This window comes from Kwoniella bestiolae, chromosome 2 (genome assembly GCF_000512585.2).
Source record: "Kwoniella bestiolae CBS 10118 chromosome 2, complete sequence".
In the NCBI taxonomy this organism is placed as follows: Eukaryota; Fungi; Basidiomycota; class Tremellomycetes; order Tremellales; family Cryptococcaceae; genus Kwoniella; species Kwoniella bestiolae.
The window spans coordinates 3,626,299-3,649,762 of record NC_089242.1 but is presented as its reverse complement, the minus strand read 5'-3'; the positions used below and the strand labels follow the sequence as shown (position 1 = coordinate 3,649,762).

General features: G+C 47.3%; 7 protein-coding genes across 7 annotated transcripts; 4 read left to right on the top strand and 3 right to left on the bottom strand.

Annotated features, from left to right (window-relative positions):
• Positions 1–536: 536 nt before the first annotated feature.
• Positions 537–1,807, top strand: I302_104515 (uncharacterized protein; the record flags this gene model as incomplete). Its single annotated transcript, XM_019189870.1, has 3 exons — positions 537–569; positions 700–825; positions 944–1,807. The coding sequence occupies 3 exons, from the start codon at positions 537–539 to the stop codon at positions 1,805–1,807; spliced, it is 1,023 nt and encodes a 340-aa protein (XP_019049432.1).
• A 2,521-nt stretch (positions 1,808–4,328) lies between these two features.
• Positions 4,329–8,369, top strand: I302_104514 (uncharacterized protein; the record flags this gene model as incomplete). Its single annotated transcript, XM_019189869.2, has 6 exons — positions 4,329–4,821; positions 4,939–5,168; positions 5,253–5,984; positions 6,043–7,673; positions 7,741–8,194; positions 8,268–8,369. The coding sequence occupies 6 exons, from the start codon at positions 4,329–4,331 to the stop codon at positions 8,367–8,369; spliced, it is 3,642 nt and encodes a 1,213-aa protein (XP_019049431.2).
• A 647-nt stretch (positions 8,370–9,016) lies between these two features.
• I302_104513 (uncharacterized protein) lies at positions 9,017–14,180 on the top strand (the record flags this gene model as incomplete). Its single annotated transcript, XM_019189868.1, has 6 exons — positions 9,017–9,660; positions 9,743–10,312; positions 10,382–10,502; positions 10,558–12,588; positions 12,647–13,327; positions 13,407–14,180. The coding sequence occupies 6 exons, from the start codon at positions 9,017–9,019 to the stop codon at positions 14,178–14,180; spliced, it is 4,821 nt and encodes a 1,606-aa protein (XP_019049430.1).
• A 2,965-nt stretch (positions 14,181–17,145) lies between these two features.
• Positions 17,146–19,315, top strand: I302_104512 (uncharacterized protein; the record flags this gene model as incomplete). The annotated part of the gene is made up of 8 exons (XM_019189867.1): positions 17,146–17,367; positions 17,930–18,057; positions 18,121–18,210; positions 18,277–18,341; positions 18,410–18,477; positions 18,536–18,733; positions 18,845–18,994; positions 19,109–19,315. The coding sequence occupies 8 exons, from the start codon at positions 17,146–17,148 to the stop codon at positions 19,313–19,315; spliced, it is 1,128 nt and encodes a 375-aa protein (XP_019049429.1).
• Positions 19,316–19,612: 297 nt separating this feature from the next.
• I302_104511 (uncharacterized protein) lies at positions 19,613–20,164 on the bottom strand (the record flags this gene model as incomplete). The annotated part of the gene is made up of 3 exons (XM_019189866.1): positions 19,613–19,703; positions 19,763–19,842; positions 20,063–20,164. The coding sequence occupies 3 exons, from the start codon at positions 20,162–20,164 to the stop codon at positions 19,613–19,615; spliced, it is 273 nt and encodes a 90-aa protein (XP_019049428.1).
• A 793-nt stretch (positions 20,165–20,957) lies between these two features.
• I302_104510 (uncharacterized protein) lies at positions 20,958–21,494 on the bottom strand (the record flags this gene model as incomplete). Its single annotated transcript, XM_019189865.1, has 3 exons — positions 20,958–21,051; positions 21,129–21,208; positions 21,261–21,494. The coding sequence occupies 3 exons, from the start codon at positions 21,492–21,494 to the stop codon at positions 20,958–20,960; spliced, it is 408 nt and encodes a 135-aa protein (XP_019049427.1).
• A 504-nt stretch (positions 21,495–21,998) lies between these two features.
• Positions 21,999–22,705, bottom strand: I302_104509 (uncharacterized protein; the record flags this gene model as incomplete). Its single annotated transcript, XM_019189864.1, has 3 exons — positions 21,999–22,068; positions 22,134–22,216; positions 22,286–22,705. 3 exons carry the CDS (start codon positions 22,703–22,705, stop codon positions 21,999–22,001), a joined length of 573 nt encoding a protein of 190 aa, XP_019049426.1.
• Positions 22,706–23,464: the final 759 nt, after the last annotated feature.

Genomic DNA, 23,464 nt, shown 5'->3' with positions numbered 1-23,464 from the left:
TTCCCCTTGATGATATATAACTAAACCCCCAGGTATAGGGAGGCTAAGTGTAGTCTTACTTTTTCTTTGTATGTTCACTTAGCCTTCGACTGAGTTGTGGAATTCATCAGTATCATTTCCATTCATTCATACAGGACGTTCGTGCCTTTCCTAGCTATCAATAAAAATTCCATTCCATTCTCTAGTCGATCAATATTCGCCAAGATCGACGTTAATAACTCTCAAGAGAATATCAATCATCTGGTTGAATCGCCCAAGATATATCTAATATAAAGGACCCAATCAATCAATCAATCAATCAATCAATCAATCAATCAATCAATCAATCAATCAATCAATCAATCATTTGTTCATTCAATCAATCAATCGACCCATCTGTACTAGCAGTATTAGACTAAGAGAGGCTTCATTCAACGAGACATACTTTCCATCCTGCCTATTCACTGCAAACAGTAGTAGATTCATCCTCTCCCATCACAGATTCATCCCCGCACTCCGACGGACCATAAATCCCTACGGACCAGCTTCGGTACAGCATGTCAACTCTCAAGTTCTCCGAAGTGATATCGGTGAGTATCTCTTCTCTTGGAATGATGCCTATCCGATCTCTGATTGGGTCAGGGCCGTTCAATTCCTCTATATCAGCGTACGTCCGTACGGAAGCAGTCCGCTGATACACGTTCATGCGTGTCTCTCCAGTGCCTCGAAAAGACCGACCCGTCTCACCCTCCGTCGTTCTACTACGCCTTGGAAGTAGTCAAGCGATACGCTCGAGCAAAGATCGCAAAGGGAAGTGGAAGGCAGCTGATGTGTAGGAGTGGTAAAGTGAGTTTAGCATTCCTCTCCACCCTCAGTTACCCCATTGCAGCTTCTCCCTTCGTACCTCGCTCAGATACTCGCCCAGATCATTGATCTGACGTTGACATGATCACTCTCCTTTTAGCTGGAAACCCTCGAATCTAAATTCTGCAATCTAGGCTACCAGGATATCTTCTACCTCACACGACTACACCTGAAATTACCTCCCTCCTCTATTCAATCGCATTTACCTTCCCCCTCAATGACCGTCCGACAAACTCTCCTCAAAGCTGGGTATCCTTTACCTGCCGATACCCACGCTGGACCCAGCCGATCACCATCTGCCTCTCATCTCTCACCAAATACCAAGAATAACAAGAATATCCTTGCTGGACCGAGAAGACCGATAGACAGAGAAGGAAGACGGGGAAGTAGGAGTCTGACAAGTAGTCCCAACCCATCAAGTACCAATGTATCGACATTGAGAAGATCATCGAGCTCCAGACCTGATATACCCCGATCGAAGACTCATGGTACAATCCCCGATCTCACTCCGAAATTCGGATCTTCCCCCAACTCGCCGGGTGCGAACGATACCCCGGTCATAGGCCATGGTACGAGCAAATGGACACCCCTCTTGGCGGGTTTAGGCTTGCGAACCGTCTTTGATAAATCCCATGCAGAACCGGAGATCAATCTTAATTTCAACGATCCGTTCGTACAGTGTTCTCACGGATTGAGGACGATACGTAGGGCCAGTATGGAGCTGAGTCCCTCTAGTCCTGTATCGGTGGAAATCCTAAATCTCACTTTGACGCCTTTGGATCTCAGCGGTGCGCCCCACAAGGAGGATGAGTTGGTCCCTATCGAATTGATGTTGAGTGAGAGTAGGTTGGATGGATATGAGGATGAGTTGGTGGTGAAGGAGAAAAGGGAGGTTGGTCACTTAGAGATGGACGTTGGGTATAGATTACCTGCTTTAGAGATGGAATTGAACATTCCTGGTTGATTCTACGTTGGTAGATAGCTGCATGTATACCACAGGACGTGTAGTGGACAAACCTCGCAATATTAGTGCAATCAATGTCGGAAATGTCGGTACGACGACTGGCTTGAGTTCACAATGGTCTGCTCGATACTTTATAAGATTTCTGGGTCATTCCGGACCGACTGATTCAAGGATAAAGTATCCCATCCAACACACTGGAAGCTACAGCTCTCGTCGCCTCGGCGGAGCCACGGAATCTTTTTATCTCGGAGATGCAATGTACCAGCTCTCTCACGTGGGCGGACGTTCACGACAGTCAGGGCCAAACTACGTTCCTAGAGAGCGCCATCGACATACGTAGCCGTGAGCGCGTGCTAACCACTGCACCCTTCAATCCTCGTTCTGTGTTCTGTTTCCTGTAAACTTTGTTTGTCCGTGAACCTGCATCCAGGCTGCGTGCGCACCCCTATATCTTACTATGACATGTCGATCATCCGGAAGAGGTTGATGGTTCGCATGCGGTAGATCATATGTATGTCCAACAGGAACAGCATGCGGGCCAGTTAGATGGCGTTCAACATGAGAAAATAAAGTTTAGCATCTGTTATAACTAAAATTCCGACTTGGAGCGAGACAGCTAGAGGCATAACGAGAGCTTACGGTATATTTGAAAGGAAACCCTCCGGTGAGATTAGCCTAGCCTAACCTGGGTCTGGTTTTGTACTAGAGGAATCGAATTAGTTACAGATACAGTACTTTAGTCCTAGGCACAAGATTGTTTTGGAGGCTTTATATTTATTCTCTGAGAATGACACGCGTACATGCACATTCTTTCATACGTACGATGTCCCCATTCTAGCTCGGTGGTCTAGTCTCCTCTAGTCTAGACTTGGCTTTTATGAGTCGGAATAAGGTCGATCTATCGAACGATTGTCTTAGACTGGTGGTTTTCTCGAGCGCACTCGTAGGGTAGGACCATCAAGATCTTGCTTTTGCTTGGTTTACTAGCTCAAATCCAAAGTACTACATGCATGAGATCAGTCAGGTCTTCTGTTGTGCTGCACACAGGTTCAATCGCCGCTGGGCAGGATTGGCAGCCTGGGTGGTGAGTGGATGGGTGGATGGGTGTGAGAAAGGTACAGTAAAAGGATTTGTCGACTTGTTTTAGTCGCATTTTAGCAATTTTTAGTGGATTTCAGTATCTTCACCGATGTAAGCTTAGCGCATAATTAAGGCTCTCTTTGTCAGATTCGTGCATGTACAAGCTTTGTATCCACTGGTAGTGGAATGACTAGATGTAGATGTCATTATTATCACATCTCATCCCATTCCTCGTTGCTGTCATCATAATTTGCATACAAGTCACGTTGCCGCTCATGGTACGGAAATAGAAACGAGACAAGAGGTCAACATAGGAAAATACAAGTGCGATCGGAGAGGCGTCAGTCAGTGTGGGATTGCGATTGCGATTACACTGTTACGAGTATTACGTTCCTCGCCTGCTTAGCTTGGTGAAATCCGGAACTTAACCCAATTCATTTCATTTCAATTCATTCCAATTCAAACTTTCAAACCACTTCTCTCCATCATCATAGATAGAGTATACATCGGTATAGCACGACAACCACTCAAAATCAGTCCGGTGGAGGAAGTTTAGTTCAGTTCATAACGGCTAGGACAGGAAGAAATAGGGATCATTCAAGCGTTGGAATAGCAATAGCAATATTCCTCTCGGGCATTGCACTTTCGCTCAAAGTCAAGGGGCCGACTGCTGTTCTATTCAGTTCGATAAGAAGGATCAATTCACTCCAACAGGCATAGATAGAATAGATCAGTGAGAGGGAACGAGACGAAACCAGACATTTGGCGGGCCGTTTGGACATACTGTATGGTGCTTCGGGTGAGTACACCATTCTCTTTCAGTTGGAATCTTTGAAACGCACATGAAAGTCCTATTTCGGGCATCATTGGTATGCTTGGATGAGGGAATTCTTAGGAGATTCTCCTTCTGTCTGTTCCTTGCATGTGGTCTTGATTGGACTTTGGAGTTTGTCCGCTCTTCGGGTTCTGTCTCGTGTTTTCCCCCTATGATGCGTGTCTCGATTGAATTTATGGGGTGTATGGGGTGTATGGAATGAGCATAGAATGAGGATAGGATTTTAAACTAATGATTCCAGTGATCGATCATCTTCTAGTTGCTATCATCATCAATCCCTTCATTTGACCAAAGATACCAAATACCGCAGTTGGTCAAAACAACCATTGGTGATACATCCACATACATTATATCTTAAACATTGATTTCGATTACACCCAACACGACCATCAAATAAACCTCAATCTCAACATCAACTCAGCACATGCCAAGGACGATACCACAACCATAGCTGGGTGATCCCTTCATACGCATCTTGGCCTTCCCAAACAAACCTCTTCCTTCAAACTCATACATCATCAACAAACCCAGCAAATGATTAGGTGGAAATTGGTTTGATCGTCCATCCCTCATCCCTTCCAACTACCACCTTCACCGAACAGAGCCATGTCAACAGCTTTTGTACCTGTCGCTCTAGCGCCCACCATTCATTACAGTGACAAGTACACCCATCATCCTCATTCTCATACCCATTCAGCATATCCATCACCGGAAGGAGAAGACAGATACAGATCACCACCACCCAACGTTTACCTGCACACTCCTGATAGTCCTCAAGCTCAACCTCATCAATCATCCTCGTCCTCAACGAATATGTACCAACAACCTGACCATCATCAGGGGTACAACCATCAGCAGCAGCAGCAGCAACCACAACCACAACCACAACCACAACCACAACGACAGCAGCAGCCTGATTGGCATACCCAAGTGGCTGGACCTTCTACCAGACGCAGACAGTCCCCTTCTTCCTCTTCACATCCCTCCCCCATCGCGGTCAATGATTATCGAAGTACAAGTCGAGAGCCTGGTCATAAGGAGAATCGAATGGTAGTGGACGGAGAAGAGGATGACGGTAGGATAGGCACGGAGGATCCTCGTGAGTCGAGTTCGTCTAGTCAGTCCTGTTCGTGTTTAGCTGACCGAAAATCCCTTCCCACCTTCTGTTCCCCCTTCCTCGCTTCTTCATAATAACGACCGTGATACTGGCTTACAGGTGGAGAGAGAAAATACACAGAATTAAAGTGCCTGGGAGACGGATCATTCGGCACAGTCTGGCTATGTGATTGGCACTCTCCGGTCAAATCAGATATTATACTATCGGCGATGCAATGCGGAGCAGGAGCGAGACCTGAGTGGGCGGGGAAAAGGTTGGTCGCGTTGAAGAGGATGAAGAGGGTGTGGGAAGGTGGATGGAAACAGGCGAGAACGCTAGGAGAACTAGTGGTGAGTAATCGCATGCTTCGATTGATGACATGAATAGAGAGAATAGCTGGTGCGATCGACTAATCGCACTCCTCCTGTTCATAGTCACTCAGTAAAATACCCCCTCATCCTGCTATCATACCCCTTTATGACGCCTTCATCTCACCCAAATCCCGCGAACTCTACTTCGTATTCGAATGTATGGAGGGCAATCTATACCAGTTAACGAAATCGCGAAGGGGACGACCGCTAGCAGCTGGTCTGATAGCGAGTTGTTTCCATCAGATATCGGCTGGTCTACACCACATACACCAATACGGCTACTTCCATCGAGACATGAAACCTGAGAATCTGCTTGTGACCACAACAGGATTAACGGATTATCTCAGCGCATCGACATTGGCTCAAATCAATAATTCTCGAATAGAAGGTTCGGGGGTGTTGCCGCCGACAGACGATCAGCTCAAGTACGAGAAAGACGTGAGGGTAATAGTCAAACTTGCGGATTTCGGTTTAGCAAGAGCAACGAATTCCAAACCTCCTTATACGGAATACGTCTCAACTAGATGGTATCGTGCTCCTGAAGTTCTTCTTCGTTCGACTGATTATGGACCACCGGTAGATATGTGGGCCTTGGGAACGATCTTGGCCGAAATGGTCAACCTCAAGCCTCTGTTTCCTGGTGTTAGCGAGATAGACCAGGTCTATAGGATAACAGAAACTATGGGTGAACCTAGTGGAGAATACGGTGTGGATGAAAGAGGACAGATTATAGGTGGTGGGCCATGGAACTCCGGTATCAAGTTGGCTAAGAATGTTGGATTCTCTTTCCCAAAGGTGCGTACTTGTCAATGTTCTGCATATTCGTCAGCCTAATAACATATTGTCTATTCAGCGTCAACCTGTATGGTTCAGAGGCCTGTTTGGAGAGAACGTACCTCAGTCTTTGGTCGATTGTATTCACGATCTATTGAGGTACAATCCCAAATACCGATTAACGTCAGCTCAATGTATCGATCACGCGTACTTCCACGAGACCCTTCCTCACCTACAGCAGACTCCACCTCTTCCTCACATCCCCTTCTCACAAGGTCAACCTCAACCTGGGGCTCTCCGAAACCTCCCTGCCGAGATTGCACAAGCACCTCCTCGTCAAGTTCCTCCTTCTCACTCTCACACCCCTCACGAAGCCCGACCTGCCTTCGCCAATGGCGATATGCGGACCCTCCCTCCTCCTCTGGGCACTCCCGACAGCGCTTCGCCGGCCGGATCGAGATTCTTCCCTCCTGCTCAAATGCACGGTCACAATCAAGATGCGCGAACGTATTCCTCAGCATCAGCATTGGTTCACCAACTTCGAGAATTGGACTTGCCCACGGATGATCTTGCAAGTTACGGTAATAGACCTGCTCCTTCTCCTGGTCTTGCTCAAACCCAACAGATCGACCCTCGAGCTCGATCGCAGCAGTGGACAAGCGACGTGGCCATGTCTACTCATCGTTCTCCTCCCCCGCAGTCAACCGTGTACGACGGTTCAGTATACGAAGGATCTCATACCGCTCTCAACTCTAACCCTTCTTTCAACAATTACTCTTCCACCTCGATTCCTGAACCTTCTGCGAGACTTCCGTACGATCAGCTCAAGCCGCACGTCGCAGCATATGTCCAACAGCAGCAGCAACAGCGGTATGCTGAAGAAAGTCCTCGACAAGCTTCGACATCCCAGATCTCATTGGCACCTCCCATCGAACCTACCGTTGGAGCAGCGCGGGTGGACAAACTTGCAGTCAGTGGAAAGAAGAAGAAGTGGGGTCTCAGTTCGGTCTTTGGTGGAGCCGCCGACAAAGGCTCTACAGTTGATCTCACCCCAGTCGCAGAACCCAATTACTCAGGATCATCTCTCAAACGAACTCAGTCAGGTAATCGACCACAAGATCGAATGGTTGTTCAACCCCCCACGATACTTGATCCCAAGAAAGCCAAGAAGGAAGCTGAAAAAGCAGCCAAGGAAGCTGAGAAGGCCAAACGAGAAGCTGCAGCGGCATTGCAGAAGGAAAGAGCTCGAGCGGTCATGCAGAAGAGAAACCAGCTTATTGCAGCTCAAAACCAAAGTCAAAATAAAGCTGAACTTGAATTCGCTTCCTCCAACGTCAACGAATCTGGTACTTCGTCCAAATCTCGCCAACAGCAACATCCGTCAACTTCATCGAATTATATCTCACCTTCTTCGACGTCCCTTGCACCTGGACATAACCCCTCTATGAGCAATCTGAGGAACTACCCCAACGTCCCTGCCAGTTCTAGTATGACATCCGTGCGATCCCATGAGTCAGCACACTCCGCCATGTCGAATAGATCTGGACTTAGTGCAGCTGCGTTGAAAGCTTATGATGATGTTCATGGTGAGGGGAGACATAAGGCAAGGAGGAGAGATGATGATGATGATCATTCGATGTCGAGCTTTGGTCAAGGTCAATATTCGAGAAGCGTATTGACGGTCGGTACGATGAATACCGTCGATAGCGAGTGAGTAGACCTGTTGCTCCTTCATGATGAGGGAAGGTTCACTGACATGCTGTACTTGTATCTGTAGTCCCGGACCTAGAAGAGCAAGAGAACATTGGCCCGACCCCTTACGACAGCGCGAGACCAAACGTGCACCGTCCATCTCATCTTTCAAACAACAACATGGCCCCACATCTCGTTCGACCGCCTCGTTGGAATCTCAACTAGCGCACGACTTCAAAGTACGTGCCAATGTCGGTGCAGCACCCTCATCAGCTTCGTTGGGCAGACTAGGCCAAGGGAGAAGTTCCCTCTCTCTCCATGGACAGATGGAGGGGTTGGGTCATCCCCTCCTGTCTAGCATTAATGGCTCGGCACCTACTAGTCCGTATGGTCATCCGAAAGCTGTCGCTGTGTCCCATGGGATAGGAATGGGCAGACAATCCATCTCGAACGCTTCTGGTCAAGGAGCGGGGACAGTGTTGCCTAGTATAAGTAGTTTTGATGGGCATCAGGGGAATATCAACCCCATGTTCATTGTTGTGAGTGTAGTTCTGCCTCTTCAGAATTTAGGAGAAAGGTAGCTGATCAGATCGTTTCGTTGGGTTGTCGTAGCCACCTGCCGATCCAGGTCGATCGCAGACTACTTTACCGCCATTTTCGGCCATCGCCAGTGTAGCTGATAGAGAAGCTCAGGATCATCCTCCTCAACACTAGCACTGATAATATGATTTGGTTCATGTGTATAGCTTTCAGGCAGGCAGACATCTCACACACGATTATCAGATATTTTCAACAAAACTGATATATGGATCCCAATCTGGGCGACAAGGACATTTGGATGGATGGTGGTATAGTCGATCATATACAGCAGATAGTAGTAGTATAGTAGTATCGTCTCTCTGAATGAGAAATGAGAATGATGCATCATCGTTTATCGCATATATACGAGTGATGAATCAGTTGTGAATTTGGTTCCGTTACGGAGGAGGAGGGTCATGATTAATGTCGAAATTATCAAAAGAGCCGTCGTGTGCAGCGCAGCTTTTCTTGTACTTTGAGTGCACCTCAACTCAACATCATCAAGAGGACAAGGAGATCATCAGTATACAAAAAGATCCACCCTAGCTACTACCATAAACACTGCCGTCAACGTTTGGACCGTTGCTCCAATTTATTTTCAACATTAAAATCACTAGATTTCGTCATCACATCCGACCTTCAACTTTTCCGTACCAAGTACCACTGAACCATAACATATCATATCGTTTATCATAATAATCAAAATCACCTCAATCCTATCAGCCATCAGGTCAAGGTCAACTCAAGGACTACTTGTACCGCATGGATCGACTCTAACACCCATGTCAAATCAACCTCTCTCGGCTAGAATCAACTTTTCATTACCTTCCAAACCTGTATCTACCACCTCGTTAACACCACAAATAACACAGGGTATACCCAAACCCTCTTTCTCATTACCTGCTAAACCCTCCTTCAGTCAGGAAAGATCAAGGTCAAGGTCACCCGAGAAAAGTGGTATACCAGCTTATAGGAGGGAAATTGAAAGTTATCGTCCACCCCTTTCACCTCCTAGAAGAAGATACTCCCGATCACCCTCCAGAGAACGAGGAAGAAGAGTCAGATCACCCCTCAGAGAAACCGATACATACATTCCTGAACGAAGTCGTTCGAGATCATTATCACCCTCACCCTCCCCTCCTCGGTATAGAAGTCCCACTCCTCCCAGACGGCGTCACTCACCATTACGTGGGGACTCTTACATCCCTCGACGAAACTCCCATTCATACTCTCGTTCTCCTTCACCACCATTACCACCTCCAAGAGGGCTTACAAAGGCTGAAGAACGAGCGAAGCGATTCGGAACTGGTAATCCGTCCAAGTTTGATAGTGAATCACAAAGCAAGAACGGTGAGAAGGAAGTTCAGAAGAAGAGCTTGAAAGACAGATTAGGAGGGTTTTATAACCAATCAGAGCAGACTGAAAGGTATGTTACCTCTATCCTTCCCCTCTGCATTGTCGTCTTAACTCCCACTTGGGCTGACATGTCATCGTCATTCTTCGTCCAGTGTTGCAAAGCCAACATCGTCCATCCCTTCCAAAAGAGCTCCTTCACCTACTCTCATCCCCTCACAGCCATCTAGTAAAGTATCTAAACCTATACCTACTGGTCCTAGGGGTACTTCATCAAGTAAACTTATTCCCCAAGGTCCCAGAGCTGATAGGCCACCACCTACCGGACCAAGATCCCAATCCCCTCATCCTCCACCTAGAGCGACCTCACCTCACCATCGTAGTCAATCGACAAGTCCTGGAACAGAGGAATACGAAGAAGACATGGCTGGACCTTCGAAATATCGTTCATCAAAGGGACACAACGCCGCTCGAAGAGGTGGTGGTGCGGGTCCCTCTGGCTCTGGCTCAGGAGCCGTAAACAACAATGCTAGACAACTATCACCACCCTTCAGGGATCATGCGCAGATCATGGATCAATACGGTAGAGGTGTGCAGCTGAAGGCACAGTGGGCAGAGAATCCAAAAGCCCCGTTGGCGAATTATCTGGGGAATGGCGGTGGTGCGGAGATGAGTGGGGAGTATAGGGCTGAAGAAGGGATGATTGGGAATAAGAGGGTTTGTAGGTGAGCTACTCAGAAATCTCCGTCGTTGATGGCGTAGGGAGTAGCTGATGATACGCTTTTGATGATCAGAGTAACGGTTAATGGTGATGCGCGATCGGGGATAATGGGGGTGGGGGATCATCCTTCAAGGAAAGAGGCGGAGAAATTGGCAGCACTCAGTGCGGTACTTCAGCTTACGGCTGCTGGAATGGTAAGCATCACTAGCTGTGGAAGTCCATCCTAGGCTAATGTCGAGCCCATGATAGCTGGAGCAAGGCAAAGGTGGTGGAAAGTCTCCTTCGGCAGCCAACGGCGCTGGGCCCACATCCTCAGCACCTGTACCTGGAGGAAATAACGAGACCGCAAAGCTGTCTGACGGTTCTGAAATCTCGTACGATCGCGCCCGACAGTTTATGGAATACTATTGTGCGAGGTACAAGTTCGGTAAACCCGATATCGAGTTTTCTCAAACAACTCAGAATTCTCATAAAGGTGGACGAAAAGGTAAACCATCAAGCGTTATGGTTTGGGATGCGGTCATCACTGTTGGCAACAGAAAGATAGGTATGGGCCAATCATCAAGTAAGAAAGGTGCCCAAGTGAAAGCCTATTTGGATGTTACGCAGTACTTGGAAAGCTGTGATCCAGGATTATGGAAGGATTTCATCGAAGCTTCCAAGAAAGATAAAAGTGCGAACCTCGGTCTGGCACCCCATTTGGTATTCCAGATGTCTGATCGACTCAACGAAGATATACAAGGATTATGTGGTGATATTAGGAATTCAGGATTATGGGCGAACGCTCCTCCTTCTACTTTAGCCGCCGGTGAACATCACCCATTACCTACTTGGTCGTCTGGAAGAAACCACCAATCCAGCGAAAAGGATTTGATGAACAAATCGCTGGATCTCCAAGATAGATTAGCAGCTTACGAGAGTGATCCCAAACTCGAGGCTATGAGGGCTCAGCGAAATGCCCTTCCTGTGACATCTCGGGCGACAGAAATTCTCGCTAAGATCGAAGTCAACGACGTTACCATTGTGATGGCTGCTACTGGATCTGGTAAGACCACTCAGGTACCTCAGCTGCTGTTCGACCATTATATCAACCGAGGAGAGGGAGCGAAATGCAATATCGTCTGTACGCAACCTAGAAGACTCGCCGCAATGTCAGTTGCCGAGCGAATAGCAGATGAAAGAGGTCAACCGTTGGGCAGAGAAGTTGGATATCAAGTCAGATTCGATGTCAAGTTACCTCAACCTAACGGAAGTATCACCTTCTGTACCACCGGTATCTTCCTCAAGAGGATGCAATCTGCTTTAGGCTCTACGGCAGATCCCAACGCTGTGGCTCGGATGGATGAAGTCACTCATATAGTCGTAGATGAAGTTCACGAGAGAGATATCGATACCGATTTATTGCTGGTGGTTTTAAAACGACTGCTTGCCGATCGAATATCCAGGAAGAAACCTCTCAAAGTCGTTCTCATGTCGGCTACGATTGACCCGACTCTATTCAAGAGTTACTTTGCGGATGCGCGTGGTAGAGAAGCACCCGTTGCTGAAGTACCTGGACGTACTTTCCCGGTCGAGCGATCATATCTCGATGAGATCGTACCTCAATTGCAAGGTATCCCGCAAAACAAGGGAGGATGGGTGTTCAACGAGAAGAATGTGGCTGAATACCTGAACAAGGAACTCAGTCATGATCCCGCAAATTTCGGTCCGGGATCAGGGATGGGTCTGGAAATTCCTTATCCCCTCGTGGCATTGACCATTGCAGACGTAATGAAACGGTCGGATGATGGACACGTCTTAGTGTTCTTACCTGGATGGGACGAGATCAAGAAAGTCGCCGATATTTTAATGGATACCAGAGGAAGACCGTTGTTGGGAACGAATTTCAACGATCAATCGAAGTTCAGCATCCACTACCTACACTCTACGATCCCAGCGGCAGAACAGAAGGAAGTGTTCAGACCACCTCCCAAAGGTGTTAGAAGGATTATACTGGCTACCAATATCGCTGAAACGTCCATCACCATACCTGATGTGGTGTACGTGGTCGATACTGCCCGAGTCAAGGAGAAGAGGTATGATCCTGAGAGACACATGTCTTCGCTTGTTTCTGCTTGGGTGGGATCCTCGAATTTGAACCAGAGAGCTGGACGAGCTGGAAGACACAGGGAAGGTGAATATTATGGATTACTCTCGAAGAAGAGACTGCAGGCTCTGGATCCTCATCAGTTGGTGGAGATGAAACGAAGTGATCTGAGTAACGTTGTTATGCATGTTAAGGTTAGTGCGGATGTGCAGGGCAAAGTGTTTGTTCAATGGACTGACTATTCGTGTATAGGCGCTCAACCTCGGTGAAGTTGAAGAAGTACTTGCGGCAACTATCGAGCCACCCGAACCTAGTCGAATAGTCGCTGCTATGGAAACCCTGCGAATGCTTGGAGCGTTGGATGCCAACCAGAACCTCACTTCGCTCGGACGGGTCTTACTTCAATTACCTGTTGAAGCTGCCATCGGCAAACTATGTTTATACGGATCCTTCTTCAGATGTTTGGATTCCGCTCTGACACTAGCAGCAGTCCTGACCAACCGGGATCCCTTCCTGGCGCCCATCGCTCTGAAGAACGAAGCCGACCGAATCAAAGACTCATGGTGTCCCCCCGCATTCCGATCTGACCCTCTCGCGATCGTATCAGCATACAACACATGGTCAGCAATGGACGATCGAGGGGAATACCGAACGGCCAACCAATTCTGCTCGGACAATTTCCTATCGAAACCTACCATGCTCCAGATCAAACAGGTTAAAGGAAGTTTGCTCCAATCCCTTGACCAGGCTGGAGTGATCGCTGTTTCGGCTGGAGGGACGGTCAATAGAATTGGGAGGAGAACGACGGTACCGACTGAATTGAACGAGCATGGGAATAGTCTGCCATTATTGGCTGCACTGATCGCTATGGCGAATGCGCCGAACTTTGCGTTGAGGACCTCCGATAAGACTTGTAGGACGTCGCAGGATAAGGTGGGTTAGACTTTCTCTCTTCCCTCGTGACGACGACCGATTGGCTGACTGACGTGATGTGGTGTTTTAATCGTTACAGATGGTTTTCATCCATGGATCCTCGGTCAATTCCCGTAAACGAGAAGTCGGTGGTCCCGAACAAGCTAGCGAATCGTTCAACCCCGCCGAAAAGCGATTATACTCTTTCGGCGAGAAATCGCGTAACGTACCCCTTGGAGGAAAAGAAACAGGCGGTATCACCCAGCTACGATCTGTGACTCGATTAGATCCCATGACATACATGCTCTTTGGTGCTTATGAGCTGGTGGTCACTCAAAGGGGACTGGAGTGCGATAGGTGGTTACCTGTCATTGGGAACTTGCATGCCTTGGACGATGTTCAGCGATTGAAGGTATTGCTCGATGGGTGTATGTTAAGGGTTTTCGAGGGGGTGGGTAAATCCCTGATGAAAGGACGGGACGAACGATGGAGGAAGTCGACTACCGTTCAAGTCAATAGGGGTAGCTCGAAGATTGTAGATGGACATGGGGATGACGAAGTTCTAGAGAATGAGAGTGATGACGAGGACGAGGGTGGAACTTCAGGTCAAGAGCAGAAGGTTAGGGTGGTTCAGCCCATGACTATTGAGGAGATCAAGGAGTTGGAATATCTCACGACGGACGTGGTTAGGATATTAGATGCGTATGCCTCTGAGCGGGAGGGGGGGAGTACAGTGAATTCGAGACCTGTTACGCCTGCGCCGATGATGGGATATATGAGTCAAGGTGGTGGTGGAGGAGGGTCAAATGGGTACGGGTATGGGAATGGCAGATCTCAAGCTCAAGCTCAAGCTCAGAAGGGTAGGAAATGGTAAGTTAGCATTCGAACGAGAGATGGATGATTCATTTTTCTTGGCGATTGTGGATCGTGGATTTGGAGTTGGAAGTGAAGAGGTAGGAGGCAGTATTCACATATATCATGCATATAGTGTCTGATCGTAGTATACTATACGTTTATGTCGATCGGTCTCATGCTGGACGCTACTTCGGGCTGACCTTAGGAGTCCTGCGGAAGCTAGGTGGGATCATCGGTCTGATCACTTTCGTATGGCGTTGTGCTCGCTTTGAAAGTGGTCGAAACATGACTTTGTTGCTCTGTGTCCGAGGGTCAGCCTAAGCTTGATTAGACCACGTAAACGTTATTGAGCGTGGTATGGCTTATCGGCATGTGGCGTGTGAAAGTCGAGATCTTTGATGAGATCTAAGGGGGGCTTTGGGGGGTTGACATGCCAACGTGCGCGCCCCATAAATCTTTACTTGGTTGGGTATTTGTGATCCCATTAAGGAATCGAAAATGTATATGCAAAACCTTGAATACAGGAGTAGTTTGGGCAATTGCACTTGCAGCCTCAGTTGATGTAACTGAGGGAGGAAGCTTCGTGTGGTGAACTGGTATCTCGATGTGTAGCAGCCGTCTGATACTTGGTCATTCGCTTATATGATCAAGAACATAAGCATCCGATGTTGCAATGATCTCTCAATTTTGGATCTTCTTGCTCGTACTGCTCCTGAGCCGCCAAGCGCAAACGATGCCTTTGAAGAACCCTTCCCTTAATGTGTCGCGGTGCGCTTAAACTCCCCCCCTCCCCTGCTTTTCATTTACCCTACATACCACTAACCCTTACGGGATCTTCATGTTATTAACCTTAAAAAGCAGGACGAAAATCGAAACGTACTCCCACCTCCTACTGGTGAGAGTTAGTACGTACATGCTGTCAAGGTTAGGCAATCAGATCAGATGAAAAGTATAATCTCGGATCTTTTCGTCTGATCCGAGAGACGGCCGAGAGTGGAGTATCGTTGCATGCTGTATGATGGTGAAGTCAACGATCAGCTATGATGCATGTTTATGTATTTCTGCACATGTGCAGTGCTGCGCAACCATAAATATCATGATGATACGGGACGCTGTGATCGCTCCATCAACGGTTATTGACGGGATGCACCACTCCTCTCCCAACGCATTATCTCTCTTGATCACAGATCCACCTTTCAGTCCCATCACGTCGTTGCTTCGCTTGAACATCTACATTCCTAACTAAACCACGCCACGCGATACTACAGATCCATCGCCGGGCCGGCACAGGTTACAGCATAGAGATCTGCACTGCAAAGGTTCACGCCCAAGTGGATCTTGAAGACAACACGACACAAAACGAAAACAAGACCTTCGGTCAATAGGTTTGACCAAACCGTACTGTAGATCTCGATCGCAGTTTTTCGAACCACGTCACTCTCCTTGGTTAATAAAGTTTTGTTTGGGCAGTTGGCCGATGGGCATTGTGCGCGGGTTGGGTCGGGCTGTTTTATACTTTTGAAAATAGAGTACGCTGCGCAGCGTGATCCAAACATGCATGACTCTTGGGTTTTATCCTCCACAAAGCGACAGGCAAGCAAGAAGAAGAGGACGAAGACGGGGAGACAGGGCCAACCGCCAAGAACAGGACAGACAGGCGATCAGGTCAATCAACCCAAATTGATTATGACCTGTTAATATAGTATACCCTAATATTTACATCACCTTATCAGGGTTTCAAAGTGGGAAAAAAGCAAAAGCCGATGTATGCGGGGGCGCTTGCTCTTATTTTACCCTTTTACCATGCCGTGTATGTACGGACGAGTAATCTTGATAATCAATTCAAATTGAATTCCAAGTCAAGATGTATTCCAATCGAAAGAAAAGAAAAAAAAATGGGTGACTGTCTTATACCAAGATAAGTCGTAGAGAGGACTTGGAGTTTACTCTATGGCTTGTCTATTTACTATTTGATGTCTTACAGTTCAAACACTTGATACCTACGCCGCAAGAGGACGGAGAAAAAGCAACACTGGAATCCACTTGGCATTCATTCCATTCATTCACCCGGCACCCGTCCATTCGCACATCCATTCAACCTACGGTCCTCCAATTGATCGCCTGAAACAGCTCCGACAACTCTTCTTGTGTGGAAACTAAACTCCGCTTCGCCATTTTAGTTCACTGGTACGAGCAGATCTGAGACATCAATCTATTTCCATCTTCATTCGACTTCGTTGCAACCCAACCCATCGAAAGATCGCCCTTAAAGAAAGATATAGATACTTTTTGCCGAGATTTCCAGTATCAAGATCTCATTTTGTCTGCTGCCCCCCCCCCCACCTTTGGTTCAAACATCACACATCACCCATCGACATCGTGGTAACCGCAGCCGCAACAAGCGCCAAAGGAGTGAGGTCAGGTACTAGGACTACTAGGTCAAAGCTGAAACGGGTCAACCCACCAATCGAGCGGGCCGTCAACATCGGAAGGAGGTGTTTTACTAGGGATAGACCGGTACCGATAATTATTGTGTACTGTGTGTAACGAACGGTTGTCCGCAGTCCGCACGGTTTAGCAAAACAGCAGGAAGGATAGATAGATCTTGATCATTTAGATCTTACTCTTATAGGGTTCAGGAACCAAGAGTTGAACATTGATTGATGGCCAAGAGGGTTTGTTAGATGATACTTCATCCCTCAACGATACCCCACATTCAACGTTCAATCAATCAACTACCAGCCAAGTAGTCATCTTCGTTACTCCGGCGGCCGAGTACGCATTCACCGACTTGGATTACAAAGATAGATATAAGGCTTTGGGTCATACGGCCATACATTGACTTCTCAATTTACCTCGACTTTACTCTCTTCAACTCAACGGAACTTACGATCCTGCTTCGCTCCTACCTATCCTCGATTAAAAAGAACGCAACCTCATTCCCCGACTGTCTGCCTCACCTCATTCTCACCTTCTTCGTCATAATGTCTCGCCCTCAATCGAATAACGCTCGTAGCCATACCTCACCATACAGATACGCAAGCGCCAGTGCCAGTGGTCCCTCATCATCGCACTCGCATTCCTCGGGAGGAGGCGGACCACCAGGCAGCTCAGGATCGTCTCGACCACCTGGCACAGGATCAAGCGTATCAAGTCAGGAGGAGCTGGGTTTATCAGCTTGGCTAGCATGCAGTGCTGACCAAGAGGTGAGTTTTCGTGCTTTGTAATACCACCATATCACCATACAACGAAGGGACTGCGGACCGGTAGGGGGAGATTGGGATCGACGGGATGATGTCGGGAAAAGGGATACGGTAGGACTAATGAGTGACGTGTCCTTCTTGAAATGGATCTGATCTCTTGACGAAAAGGGATCACCACGATCCTCTATGGTCCGTGTAGTGGCTGAATACACCCAGGGAACTAAAGGGGGAAACGGCGATGATGCACATGCGGACCATTGAAAAGGGATGGAGATCCGATCCCTTTTTCCCCCTTCTCACGCTCGAGCCTTGTCGCCTTTGCTGTGTGCTTTGTTGTCAGAGAGATTGTCACATCAAGGAGATAGAATCGTGCTAATTTGGATCTGTCTCTCTCCCCCACTTCCCTCCCCCACTTCATCTCCGTCTTCAACACAACATCTTTGTATCCGAACAACGTTTTTTTGGCGTTCGATCTCGCCTAAATCGGTTTTACGCGTGCCGATTACCGTGGACTGTTACCAAAAATCCTTGATGTTCACCGGACTCCCTCATAACACGAGATCAGGCTAGGATCAGCTATGTATCTGAATCGATGCAAGAGATCTTGGGATACACGCCAAATGACCTGATAGGGAAATCATGTTATTTGATATTTCATCCGGATGAGATACCCATGTTGAGGGAGATTCATTAGTGAGTAACTCTCACATGATCAAAATGAGTTTCTTCGCTGATTGAGCATTCTCGTGCTTGCAGTCAAGCGTTAACAGATGAAAAAACAGCTTGTGTAGCTTATTACAGAGCTTTGCATAAGGATGGATATTACGTGGAATGTTGCTGTTCATAGTGAGTTTGAGTAATGTCACAACGTGAGGTGTGTGGGGGATTGCTCATACAATAAGGAATGCCTAGTTCAACGGTATATAATATGTCGTTGGCACTATATACTAGAGCTGTGGACGGACAGCGGACGTTGCGTAAGTCATGGAGGATTCACATGTTATTCCTATATAACATCTGGCTGAGCATCCGTGAAATCATCTAGAACAAGCATTAACCGCGAGAGAAGTTATCGAGATATCTCCAGCCTCACACGGTAAATTCGCTATAAAGGTTAGTCGAACACTCCTCTTCTGGTTTGACTTCGGATACTAATGTTTGATGTCAATAGCGATGGCCCAGTTCTTCGATAGCTCCACTAGCATCTTCACCTGATTCCACCTCTATCTCACTTTCACCTCCGCCTATCGATCATCCTTGGCCTACACCGCATAAACCTTCGCCTAGGACTTTCTTCATCATCGATAGATTCACGGATACGAGCAGGATCATGTATATCAGTAATGATGTAATAATCAATGGAAGTAGGGTGAGCATATCGTTGTTTCTCATGATCAGCTTCTGGTACCTATACCAGACGATATTGTGTCTGGTTCATCATCGTGATCGTACGAGAACTATTGCTTATTTGTCGTGATAGCTCAAGAATCAACCGTTTTATTCGATGATCCGACCCTCCGATCGTGCCCACGTCAGGAAATATATCGAATCGGCCAAACAATCAAGTCCTATAATGTTCAATGAGAGGCGTTCGGGTGGACATGGGTATACCACCTTTCACGTACTCAAGGTGAGTATCGATGAACATATCTACTTCCTCATCTGTCACCAATTCACCACAAGTTTTGTGGGATAGACACAGCACGAAAGAGGTTGCTTGCTGACGCCTCTACAACCCCTGCAGATACCTGATTTACCTCCCCACGGCGAAACGTGGCCTCAAGGAACAGACGATTCGGAACGCTCGATGCCCGGACAGGAATTCATCTTGGTCGAAGGTATCTTCACCGCGTCGAGTGATGGTCTGGCTTGTATTATATCGAAAATCAACCCTAATCAAAATCGCAATCGAGATGCGAACGTTCGAGCGAACTCTAGAGATGGTAGATGATAGAACGGTATGATAGCCCTTGACGCCCATCGATCGGAGTATTAACGCTTAATCATTTTTTGCCGATGGTTGAAGACGAAACTGTATAATAGATCTAAACGGATTCAACCTTGAATTCAAATAGCGATTCACATGTAGCTTTATTATAATATGATGATCCAGGGAGGTCACCTTGAATCCCTCGGTGCAGATCGACACGACATGAATTCATGTATATTAGGTCTGTGGCATGCAAAGAAATTATACAAATTTCGCATCTGCGCGGTATTGCGATCGCCATACAGTACTCGTACACGTCTACTTGGCCTGGACGAACGGGATCGGTCCAGATAATGACCATCTCTGTTCGACCAGGACATCCCGATTTGCCTCTGCAATACCGAAGTTCCTACGACGTTCGATCCAATCCTCAGCGTATATACAGTATGAAATTCAAGCATAGCTTACAAAGTGACGTTTGGAGAGACTGCGTCTCTCATGATGAGGCTGATGGAAGTATCGGTGGTATTGTGGGTATAATACATTGGCTAATACAACGGCATCCATCAGTCGTCTTGTCCCTTTGCCTTGGTATGTAGCTCGAGTATGAACATCCACCTTCCAGGCGCCCTTCCCGTCCTTTTCTTCCAAGTGGTACAGCGCGTAATCACCATCTCCACCTGTTCAGGCCAAGTCGAGTGTCTGACCTGTACAGAGCGTTGAGGGGAAGGTATTGAGGAATCGCACGGCCGGATAGACAGGCTTCACTTGTCGGTTCTCGATGTTCCCGTGTTCGGGTTTGAGAAGCGGTGATGAGAGGGAGAGGGGGAGAGAGATGAGGATGGCGAAGAGCGATTTGGTGATGTACATGGTCGGCTGGCTTTCTGTCGTTTGAAACCCTGCGATTCAGTTTTGGATGTTGGGATAAATCGAGTAGAGATGTACTTACCACAAGGGCATTTATACCTTCCAACAGTACCTCACAGGCGGTAGTCAGGAGCGGATATCATCACTTGTCATGTACAGCTTCTACTGATCCGATGCATGGATTCCCACTAGCAGAGTTGTTATGATCATACTAATGACCTGCCGTTCGGTCACCGAAAGATGATTCGAGCTAAAACTTTGAGATACCTTTGAAGAGGCGATGACACTACGATGGTATAGACCGTGAAAGGCGGATCAACACTCGCAGAGACCTCAATACTGTATGTTTATGGTCATGCGGTTGGAAAGAGAACCGCCTTGCAGGTGGTACCACGACCTATCATGAAAGACCTATGTGTGATAGCGTAGCAATTTCTTAGTGGCGGTGACGGTGACGATCTTTTGTACGATACTCACTCGTTTGTGAGTCCATCGGGAGTCACCCTCTCCTGCGGCTTTTTCAGGTGCATGGAGGTAATTCGAGAATGTCTTAGACGACCAAACCGCGTACCACATCTCCTCATTGTACAGTACCATGATGCGCTGGCAGGGATATTGCAAGTCAGATTGGTGATGATGGATGCCCGCTTTGTAAGCCGTTTATCCAATAACGCATAGACATGCATAAGAAACGATATCAAAGAAGCATTCCAGAAGAGACTAATTCAGCGGGATCACAGATCGCTGTGAATCGCCAAAACTATCTCGTCGATCATTCAGCCCAACGCAAGATTGCTCAAGCTTGAATGAAAGGGATGGCACCTGAAAGTTGATACGATTGTCCAAATTCGACATTCACATCGGCGTTGGCTTCTGCGATACCGAAATTTCTGTTCCCCCCAAAGTCAAGTAAGCGTAAGATTGTTCAGCACTACCACGGTGAAAGAGGAGCAGCAGCGGCACTCACAAAGTGGTATTGGGAGAGACAGTATCTCTCAAAGTAACGCTGAGGGAAGTCTCACTCATATTGTGGGAGTAATATCCGGGCTATCACACAAATCAGTTTCACTAGTTACAGAACTGAGTGTGCATCACTCACGCGGACGGACCCTTGACCTTGGGTGAAGTAGATACTATATAAAGCATAGTATCCATCCCCACCTTCCCAGGAGAGATCGATGGTCTGACCTGTGTAGACCACCTCGGGGAAGTCGTTGGTGAATCTTATTGCGGGGTAGACCGTCCCTTCATCCTGTCTCTTGTCGTGGATGGGAGAAGAGATGACGGAGGAGAGGAGAGGGAGGATGGCGAAGATGGTTCTGGGGTGGAACATTGTTTCTGCTTAGGTAAGTGCTTGATGAGAATGATGTGTTTTTGGGGAAATTGCTAGGTGGATGATGATCAGGTATAAAGCTTGCATTATATAACTTTCTTCATAGGCGAAGAATTATGATGGACGAACACAGCATCTTCAGAAAGCTATGCTTGAAAGTGGTCCAAAGGTGGTTCTAACGGACTATCGGGGATGGGACCTGATCTAAAAGAACATGACCCCTTTCGAACGCGAACAGGGCGGATCGACCCGTGATGTAAGACTTGCAAGGTGAGAACGTCTCGAAATACTGATGCAAGCGATCGGCATACCATCAACCGAAAGGTCAGTCTGGATATCTGGCTCTCAATTGATGATGTTCAGAGTTTACGAATGTATGAGCAGCATTTTATCAAGAGATTCATGAAGGGTCATTCAAACTCGTAATCAAAGCTACAATCATCTAAAGTATCAGTGGTTTATATCGATCACAGAATCATGCTGGAGGACTTTACGTGCAAAAGGTTATTTGTAAAGAGGTATGGTGATTCTCTTGTATTGGTTGCTCTCCTTATTTGATCCAATACCGATCGTACTGAAGATGAACCAAGCTAGTCAGTCAACGTACCAAAGTACTGACGATGAATAGAAAGAACTCACACAGTTGATTTATCATGCGAGTCATCTTCGCTGATTGTCAGTTGATAGGAAGTCTGATCGGTCGATCGTTCAAGTACGTGGGGCTGTCGAGTCATAATTGAGTCAGCAGTCGATCATTACGGAAGACCAGGAGGGGCCAAGGGCTCACTCACTCTGACATTGGATAATCCGGGATAAGATAAGATTGTATACAAGATATAAGGTCCATCGCCCCCTTCCCATTCTAGGTCCACCTGATCGCCGTTCTTGAGTTGATTCGGGAACTTGTTGGTGAAGTGTAATCCGGTGGGAGTAGCTGATGCGGAGGAAGAATAAGACACGGTTCCACTTGGACTTGCGGATGCAGAAGCGGAGGTGATCGCTTCAGAGGTGGCTGTGGAGGTAGCTGATTCAGATGGAGATTCGACTACGCTGATTGTCGTTCGGGAGGAAGGTTCTTCTCGTGTAGGCTCGGCGGCGATTGTATTTGAGTCTACGTTGTCGGAAGATTGTCGAGCTATCAGGGTGGGTGCTGAGAGTACTGGAGTGAGGGAGAGAGATAGCAAAGCGAGGAGGTATCTGTTGAACAACATTATGATGTCTGATAAAGTGTTGGTATTCAAGCCTGATGTGAGGTGATTGTAGTTAGTATGGTCGTTGATGTGTCTGGTCGGAAAGAAGAACTGCCATCTCATCCTAGATGCGTTTCTTATATACCTTATTCTTGACATCATCCTCGTCAATTTCTTGTTGCCTAATACATGCACAGGCTGATTTGTAAACGAATAGATAACACAGGTAAGATTGATCAAACAGGTACAGTACCGAACAATCGAGCAAGCATCGCCAAGGAAAGAGTACAGCTACAACACCTTTTGGTACGTTGATCTCGATCACTCTTGTCACCGTGCTATGTACGTTCACCGGAATACCGGGATAGGAACAGTTACACAGACAACCAAAGCATAAACAATCAAATCGAATGGATAGCCTTGAGACCGGTGCCCCCATTTGAAGCACAAGAGATCTGGGTTGTACGTACCTTTCGACAAAAGGAACCGAATACCCGGATGGATTTTGGTTTAATCTTCAAGCGATGATGGATTCGCTCATCGCCACTCGATAACGATAACACAGTGGAGGCGATGCAACCGTATTCCAGTTCTGCGATATACACCGCCGATTGACCTGATTGCAGGATCAGTGCTATTCAAGTGTATCCTTTTGTTTTTGACCCTGGTTTATAGCGTAGTGAAACGCATAGATGGAGGATCACAGCGTTGAGAGAGGGAGCTCCGAATCACGACTAGGCTGTAACAATTGGAGGTGTATCACATAACGCACAATGCGGT